At 38.2% G+C, this 9,273-nt stretch overlaps 1 protein-coding gene across 1 annotated transcript; it reads left to right on the forward strand.

The window, feature by feature from the left end:
* Positions 1 to 1,689: 1,689 nt before the first annotated feature.
* On the forward strand, positions 1,690 to 3,323 carry FANCF (FA complementation group F). Its single transcript, XM_033119093.1, has one exon. The coding sequence runs from the start codon at positions 1,809 to 1,811 to the stop codon at positions 2,886 to 2,888; it is 1,080 nt and encodes a 359-aa protein (XP_032974984.1). The 5' UTR covers positions 1,690 to 1,808; the 3' UTR covers positions 2,889 to 3,323.
* The last annotated feature ends 5,950 nt before the right edge of the window (positions 3,324 to 9,273 follow it).

Consider the following 9,273-nt stretch of genomic DNA (forward strand, 5'->3'; position numbering starts at 1 on the left):
TTATGTGAATGTGGTCTGTCTCTCAAAATGTCCTATTGTACTGTACTCACATTTCTTCTTCTTGTGATACTGTGAGATGGTACAATGCCAACGCAATAAGATGAAGTAAGATGAATGACTGTAGCAACCTCAGCATACCATTTTTTCCTTTCTTTATTAAGTCAAGAACTTTCACTTTTTCACTTAAAAGAAGTATTTTATAGCTTCTCTTTGGCACATCTGAATTGTCAGCATCACTACTCTTGCGCGTTGGGGCCATGTTGAAGTAAAATAAGGGTGACTTGAACACAAGCTCTGCAATTCTGTGATGGTGGACTGATAACCGAGAAGGCTACAAAATGACTAACAGCGTACAAAAACTCAAACAGCGTATACAGAATGGATACGCTGGACAAACAGATGTTTCCTGTCCTGGGCATATCTGAGCAGGACTGCTTGAGATTTCATTGTGCTACTCAGAATGGCACACAATTTAAAATGTATGAATTGTATATTTATGGAACTTTCCATTTAATATTTTCAGACCATATTTCACCACAGGTAAACTGAAACCCAGGAAAGCAAAAAGCATAGCTAAGGGGGCGACTACTATATTTTTACCTTATGTTATTTCTCTCACTTGAGTTTTCCTTTATTTTGTGATTGTTCAGTTTAAGGCCTAAACGAAATTTCAGTCCTTTGTACAGTCTTTCTAGAACTCTCCTGTCAGTTTACATCAGGTCTTTCATAGCATCATTCTCACAGATTCAAAAACACTTAAAATCAGATTCGCATACAGTTAAGTGTTTCTTAACTCCTGTCTACCCCTCCTCTCTACCCCTGCCTCAAAAATGTAGACTTCTTAAAGTGAAGTGTCTTGTCATACTTATCATTCAATCCTTAATACTTTACATATAATAGTAGCTTAATAAATGATCATTGCATTATGTTGAATTAAATGGAACATTGCAGAGAAGTTTCAAACCCTTGGTGTTTCATTCTTATAAAAGAGAAAACTTCATGGATATCATTTATGTAATGAAAAGAGGCTTAGGCGAAATATGTATACATTGTAATTCTCAGGTGAGGATTTACAATAAGTTTTTAAAAATTTTAAGTGAAAAGATAGGAAGCAAAATTTAATCTGCACAATTCTTGCCAGTATGTCTCACTGTCATCCTGAACTGAAGGCAGGTTTATTGGATTTTGTTCACATCCTTGAAAGCATTACGCTCTCTCAACTCTAGTACCTGCAAATTAACTGTCTTCTGGCCTCAAAAACTGTTCTCAACACTCATCTTTGAGCTTTTAACTGAAAAGGCTGTTTCTTAAAGAGGCCTTCCTTTTCACCTAATCCTACCTCCAATCCTGAAGACAACAACAAAAACTACTCCAATAAGTACTCAGAATTGGTGTCGTGTTTTGTTTTGCTTTCACAAAAAAAGAAGAGAAATTTGAGAGGGGGAAAGTCAATTTTCATTTATTAAAACGAGTGTTCCCACACCTTTTAAAAAAGGAAACAGGGAGACTTTTGTGACTAATAGCATCTTCCACGTAGCTCTTGGAATTCTTGCCAGGATGCCCTACACTAATTCTCTCTGTCCTAAGAGCCTCTGCAATATTCGTGGCGAAAGTAAAACCGTCGGGCCACTTCTCCAGTTTAAATTTCCCAGAGTGAAGGTACCCGGATGAAAGCCGCGTTGTCAGATTGACTGGGACTTTGTCCAATAGAATTGTAGATAGGCGTATCATTTCACGGACACTCCAATCAGCGCGTAGAGATTCGCTGTCTCGAGGGTGAAAGCGGAAGTACAGCCCGTGCGGGCCCCATGGAATCGCTCTTGCAGCACCTGGACCGCTTTTCTGAGGTTCTGGCCGTCTCCCGCACGACCCACGTCAGCAGCTGGGACCCCGCCACAGTGCGCAGGGCCTTGCAGTGGGCTGGCTACCTGCGCCACATCCACAGGCGCTTTGGCCGTCACGTCCGCATTCGCACGGCTCTAGAACGGCGGCTGCATAACCACTGGAAGCAGGTGGGCGGCTCTGGGCCCGCTTCCGTCCCGGGGTTGACGAGCTTTCGGGCCTTGGAGCGCTGCGACCTCCTGCTGTCTCAGCGGCTGCTGGAGAACCCGGCTCTCGGGGATGCCGCCTTTCACAGCCTGCTGCAGCAACTCTTTCCCGGCCCTGGCGTCCTGGAAGCCGAGGAGGAGACGCTCCAAGGCAGCCTGGCCCTCCTCGCTCGCCGCCGGTCCGCGGTCCACGTGCTGCGTTTGAACGGCTATGGGGAGACCTCGGTCCTTCAGGAAGACTCAGTGATAAAGACTCAGGCAGAGCTGCTGCTGGAGCGTCTGCAGCAGGTGGGCAGGGCCGAAGCGGAGGGCCCCAGCAGGTTTCTCAGCAGCCTGTGGGAGCGCCTGCCTCAGAACAACTTCCTGCAGGTGATAGCGGCCGCGCTATTGCTGCCATCGTCATCGCCCCAGCCCCCCAAAGAGCCGTTGGAACCGGACAGCCCCAAAACACCGGGGGAGGGGAGTCAAGAGCTGGTTTATTGGCTTCTGAGGAAGTCGGATATCATGGCTACTTTTTGCCGCAGTCTCCCAGCCGGGCTTGTAACTTCGGTGGCAGGCCGCCATCCAGACCTTTTCCAGGTCTATCTGGGTCTGCTAACAAACTGGGGTCGACATCTGCACTACGATCTTCAGAAAGGCATTTGGGTTGAAGCTGAGTCCCAAGATGTGCCCTGGGAGGAGTTGTACGGCAGGTTTCAAAGCCTCTGTCAGGCCCCTTCACCACTGAAAGATGAAGTTCTAACTGCCCTGGCGTCCTGCAAGGCGCAAGACGGAGATTTCGAAGTCCCTGGTCTTAGCATCTGGACAGATCTGTTGTTAGCTCTTAGGAGTGGTGCCTGATCTTCCATTTGGGAAAATACAAGTTTCAGGTCTCAGCCCAGGCCCCACTTCTCTATGGGCAATGTTCTGTTATTGATTACTTGAATATATGGTTTACAAAATTAAAATTCCAGTGTTCCCACCAAATCTCCTGTACTTTCATGTGTCCAAAATATTATTTTAGATGCTAATCTGTAATAGGTGTAATTATAATTTACAATTATAAATATGTAAAGTAACTAGCTGGTAGTGCCATGGATTTTTTAGATAGAGGAGGTCAAATTGAAAGTGTCTTTAAAGCCATGGAATAGTTTGCTTTTTAGAAGTTCCATTTCTAAGAATGCTGAAAAGATAAGTACTTTTCAAAGAATAAGCAGCTTTAAAGGGACAAACAAGACACCTTTACTTCTGTCAGTATGGTTTACTTGTGAAGGTTTTTTTTTTTTTTTAATACCCTTCTCCTCTCCCCTCTCCAGGACTCCCCCCACCAGTGGAGCGTTTTCTTTAACCAACAACATGTGTTGTTAAAAATGGTTTGGAAAACTAACTGGCCTATTTGGAGTTTAAACCCTGCCTTTGACCTTGGTAACCTAATAACCAATAACCAGCCTCAATATGTATTAAAATCATTCAAAAAGTTTCTCATTTCTACAAATTACTACTCTGAAATTGAAAGACCAAACAGTAATTTAAAGCATCGACTTAAGGACAAGAAAAAAACTTGTTTAAAGTGTAGTAAATACAAATACATGCCTTTAGATATTAATTTAGCATTTGTTGGTAAAAGAATCAGAGCAAACTTCTGAATTAGAAGGTCCAAATTTTAGTGCAGCTTCTGCCATTGACTGTTAATAAATCACAACTTTGGTGTTACACTTGCCTCATCTGATAAATGAAGTATTTAGACAAAATAGTTAAATTCTCTTATTTTTCCCTTGGTGGCTGCCCTATAGGGACAGTTTAGAATATTTGTTTAGTTTGTGTCTGAACCTAATTTTGTGAGTTTACCCAGACGCTCTCCAGATGTGGCAGAGTCCCAATCACCAAACTTAAGAGCAATTTATTTTTATTAGAGGGATATAACTTTGCATTCATCAAGATATTTTCATATCTAAGTTGGTAGCAAGATTCTTTGGAAAACATTGATATTCAGAAAGCTAATTTCTAATTCCAGAAATGGAATTAGAGCAAAGGCATTGTATAATCTTGTAGAATGTTTTAGTCTATAGTAGAACCTGTAGTAAACTGTTCCACTAGCAAGTACACTTTTCTAGATGTTCCTGAGCAAGTTCTTATTTCCTGTGGTCTGATTCCTTTTTCTAGCTCTAATCTATGTAGACCATCCTTTTATTGCATTTGTCATTAATGGAAGAATAAAGGCAATTCCTTTTGTCAGTTACATGACACATTTGATTTTAATGTATGGAAAACCTGGGTGTCTAAATAGGGTGTTCTTCCCCCTGAGGGCATTTTCAATCGCTTCTATCAGAGTAGTGAACACTACCCTCCGTATTTCCCTGAAAATAAGACCTAGCCAGACAATCAGTTCTAATGCGCTTTTTGGAGCAAAAATTAATATAAGACCCAATCTTATTTTAATATAAGACCGGGTTTTATATAAGATCAGGTCTTATATAATATAAAATATAATATAATACCCGATCTTATATAAGACCGGATCTTACATTAATTTTTGCTCTAAAAGACACATTAGAGCTGATGGTCTGGCTAGGTCTTATTTTTGGGGAAACGGTAGGGCCACTTTGGCAAAGTTCCTGAATTAATGCAAGAGTTTTGGCTTCAGTTTCCCTACCTTGTGGCCTGCTCAAAGCATTGTTTCCAGATCCTATTTGCATGCTACACACATCTGCTTTTGGAGACAGATACCTATGGTAAGGAGGGGAGGGTCCTGAAAATTTCCTTTATTTCCTGAAATTCCAACAAAAGCATTAGAACCATGTTTTATTGAGAATCTAAATGTTTGTAACAGTGGGGCTCTACTGAACATATAGTCAAGGCTTTGCCAAAAGTAGAAGCCCTCATTTTCCCTTTAACTCACAGCAATCAAATTTCTTTCCTTAATACTCTTTTGAAATAAGCCGTGTCAAAGTCACCAATCAACTCCATGATGCCAAAATCAAAGGACACTTTTCTGGTATCAAGTTTCTTGACCGCTCAGCAACATTAGACATTTCGACCACTCCCTTTTGGAAACTAGGCTTGAAATTCTATTGCCATAACTTATGTGACACCACTTTATCCTGGTTTCTTTTTACATTTGTAGCTTTTTCTCAGTCTCATGTTCTGGCTAACTCTTCCCCTAATCAACCTTTCCTAGGATTTCTCAGGGTTTAATAGCCTGCTTCCTCTTTAGTGTACACTTTGATCCCACGTGATCTCATCCATTTCCATGGCTTTAAATGTTACCAGTGTGCTGACAATTGCTCAATTTATATCTCCAGTCCAGAGTTCTCATCAGAGCTTCAGGACAAATATCCCCATTTGAATGTCTCACATGTCTCTCAAACCAAACGTCCAAAACAGGATTCTTAATATCCCCATATAAGCCTGTTTATTCCCGTGTATTTTTCAGTAAATAGCCAGAAACCTGGGAATTAGCCTTGGATTCTTCCTCTTTCCAACTCTCACATCCATTCCATCAGCATACTTCCCCTTATCTCCATTTCCACTCATGCTTCTAGTATAGGCGAGGATGACCATTGAGTAAATTCTTGTTGGTTCAGGACAGATTTGAGTTATGCCTACTGTCCTGGCATGATTAATACAAGTGTCCCCGTTTTTCTTTTAAAGTTTCCTGGTTTGGCTGATAATTTATATGGTCACCTATCCAACCGATCTCTGCCAGATCACTGCAATTAGCTAGTTTCTCTATTGCACCTCTACAACCCATACACTTAACAGTTCAAGTAGTGGACTCTCAGTCACAGTCACTGAGAAAGTTGAAGTAATTGGAAGAGAACGCAGACTTTTACCACTACATCTATCTACACTAGCATCTATACCCACATACTTCATCTGTTTGTTTTCAGTGATAAGCTATTCTATATTAAGCCAATTTCTGTAGACTCCAAAAGTTCCAGAGTTTTTTCAGTTCTTGTAATAGGCTGAGCTTTTTCCTGTCTTAGAACTTGTACTTTTATTATTCCTTCAGCCAAGAATGTTATCACCCAGGTACTTCTCAGCTGAATTTTGTTCTCGTATCAAAATGCCTGTATGTAAATATATCTCACTTTGTTATTTTCCTTCAGACCACCCATTTTCCTATTGTATTGTTCATGTGTGTCCATCTTTTCCACTAAAGTATAAGCTCAGTGAGGACACGACTGCGTCAGTTTCGCTTCCACATCCAAGGCCCTCACACTATACTGACATACATTAAATAGTTGATAAATATTTATGAATGCATAGGAATGGAGTAAACGAATAGGAATGGAGCAAACATTTGATTAGAGCATCACCCTTAGGGTCACAACCTTTGGAAACGTTAAGTCATGTCAGTAGTAGCTACAAGGAGCACAAATCCAAACAGAGTGGTGTCCCCAATATATGGTAACATTTCTAAGCTACAACCAATCTGAAAAATACTCCAACACTTCTTTGTTGCATTTGAGTTGGACGAACATAAACCAATGTCAATATTTAGTTGCTGTGGTTAGATTGCCCAGTTTTACTTGATCTTTATAGCTCTTTTATACATTTTTTTGAGCTCCGAAACAGTATACCAAAGCTCTAAAGTAGTAACCAGTTATAAATAGAATGGCCCATCTCTAGTGAATTGAAGGCATAGGGTATTCATATTAACATAAATTAGTTAATGCAAATGCTCCAGGAAGGAATCATTGATTTTACTCAGGAATTAATTGGAAATGATCAATCACTATATTAGAAGTATAGCGATAGCATCATTTATCATATACTAATTGTCATAGTGGGCTAAGAATGCCCTTTTGGCTTAGAAATATGGTGGCCCTAAGGGAAGGTAGCTTGAATAATTACAATAATTAATGTGTATACAATTGTCTTTCGAAGCTTCATTACTCTTAATATTGGGGTAAAGGTTTGAGTTCAACGGAGCTTACAATGTTTTAGAGTCTATTGTGGTTTTACCCTTTTAACTCATGAATGATCAGAATTTAAATCTCAAAAATTTTGTATATGTAGTAATTCAGAAGTAGAAGCATCGGAATATAAAATGAAAAATCAGTTTATATTTTACATTTACACATATACAAATAGTATTATCATGATGTGAATGAGGTCTATTTTTATCTCAATGTTAGGGATATATTTGAAATTTGTATTTAAAATTTGGGTTTTACATGTCAATGTTGAAAATAAATTTATTCCAAAGGCAAATTTATTTATCACCAAAAAGCTTCCTTACTTTATATAACCTTTCAGTTTTATATTTGTGTTGCAAATTTTTACTCATTTATTTATTCACTAACCATTGATCTCCTACTTATATGTCATACTATAGTTTAATGTGCTAAAAAGTTACAAACCAATTTATTTAGATTATATATTTTCATATTATGAACCCAATTTCTCATTTCTTAAACTATGTCTAGAAAGCAATATGTGAGGTACAGATATATGTGTAGGTCAATATTGGGTATTTTACCCTCCATAATTTTTCAAAGCTCTATGGGATAGCTGTTGAAATATTCAATGTTATACCAAGCATCTGACACGTTATCAATACTTATTTGGTAAGTTATACGGTTTGAGGCTATGCATATATTTATGAGCATTGACATTATGCCAAAATGGAATAAGAAAAGAGTACACTGTTAGCTTTCACTGAATATAGATGCACCCATGGACAAAAGAGGTAAAAGTTCTTTGCTAATCTAAGCACATTAGGGACCTTAAGAATAGTAACTGTGTTTGAATCCACAATGAATGTTAAGATCAAATTTCAAATAATGTATCACTAATAAATTCACTATCAAAATGCAGAATGGGAAAAATGCAGATTATAAATTATAGTCTTCTAGAGATAGAGCTCTTATAATTTAGTAATACATATTCTTGGCAGAAAGAGGGTATGTTTCTATCTTGTGTTTTTAAAAAATCATGTTCACAATATGATGATTTTCAAAAATATTCAGTATTTTACATAAATATTAATAGGCAAGAGTGGGGATGAGTTTGGAGGCACACATTCTCTGGACTGTTTTTCCAATAATTGTAACAATGGGCTCCCGACACTGCTGGTTTGAAATTGTTGGAACATAAAATAAATTACAAGTGACTAACGAGCAATTTACAGAAGATACGTGATCTAGTTCACTAGTCAGCAGGCAGGGGTTGCATATGGAATTACTATAGCAACCCAAACTAATCGAGAGCAGGCGCCATTTTCTAATTATAGTAAGACACACTAGACCTTGTGCACTGCACCAGTAAATTGGTCCCACTAGATTCAAAATGATTTCACTGTTTGTCATTACAGACGTTAGCTTAGGCAGGATATTTGAAAAATATGGTTTCTGCAATTTGTTAGAAGTATTATACCCAGTTTTATAGTCTAGTTCTATGAATGGAATGTTATACTTACTATTACAATATTACAATTAAAAGGCATTTCATTTGAAAGTTAAAGAAGATTGGAAAAAAACAGTGTTTTTTATGGTGGAGGAGCTAAATTATAACTGAGGAGAAAAGGGGAAATAAATTCAAAACTTTGTCAACTGGCATTCATTTATGATTGATCTTTATCATGTAACAGTATCTCTGGGCAACCTTGGGTAAATGCTACCCCTGCTCTAAATTTCCATGTTCTCACTCATACAATTTGTATAAAAATAATAACTATGTCTTCCTTTAGTGAAACAATTAAGAGTATGAATATTCAAGAACTTCTTTTAGTCATTCTTTTGGGGTAATCAATCTATTGGTGTTACCTTCTCCTAATTTTCCTTCCTTTGAGAATACCTTGATTGCACCTTCATTCTTGAAGGATAATATAGCCAGATAAAGAATTTGGTGCTGACATATCTTTTCTTTCAGCATTTGAAAATTTGTCATTTCCTTCTGGCATCCATGACAAATCTGTGATTTGAATAGGTTTTCGTATAGGTAAAAATGTCTTTTTGCTCTTTCTGCTTTAAGTTTTTTTTCTTTGTCCACAGTTTTCAGAAACTTGATTATGGTATATTTTGGTGCAGATTTCTTTGGGTTTATCCCATTTGGGATTTAATCAGCTTCTTGAATCTGTTAGGCTTACGTCTTTTGCCAAATTTGGAAAAATTTGAGCCATTATTAGAATATTTTTCAGCCCTACTCTCTTTCTCTTCTTGTTCCTACAGTCCAATGACATGATGATAAATATTTTGTTTTAGTCCAACAAATTGCTGAGTTTTTGTTCATATTTTTGTCC

This window comes from Rhinolophus ferrumequinum, chromosome 11, assembly GCF_004115265.2.
Source record: "Rhinolophus ferrumequinum isolate MPI-CBG mRhiFer1 chromosome 11, mRhiFer1_v1.p, whole genome shotgun sequence".
NCBI classification, from domain to species: Eukaryota; Metazoa; Chordata; class Mammalia; order Chiroptera; family Rhinolophidae; genus Rhinolophus; species Rhinolophus ferrumequinum.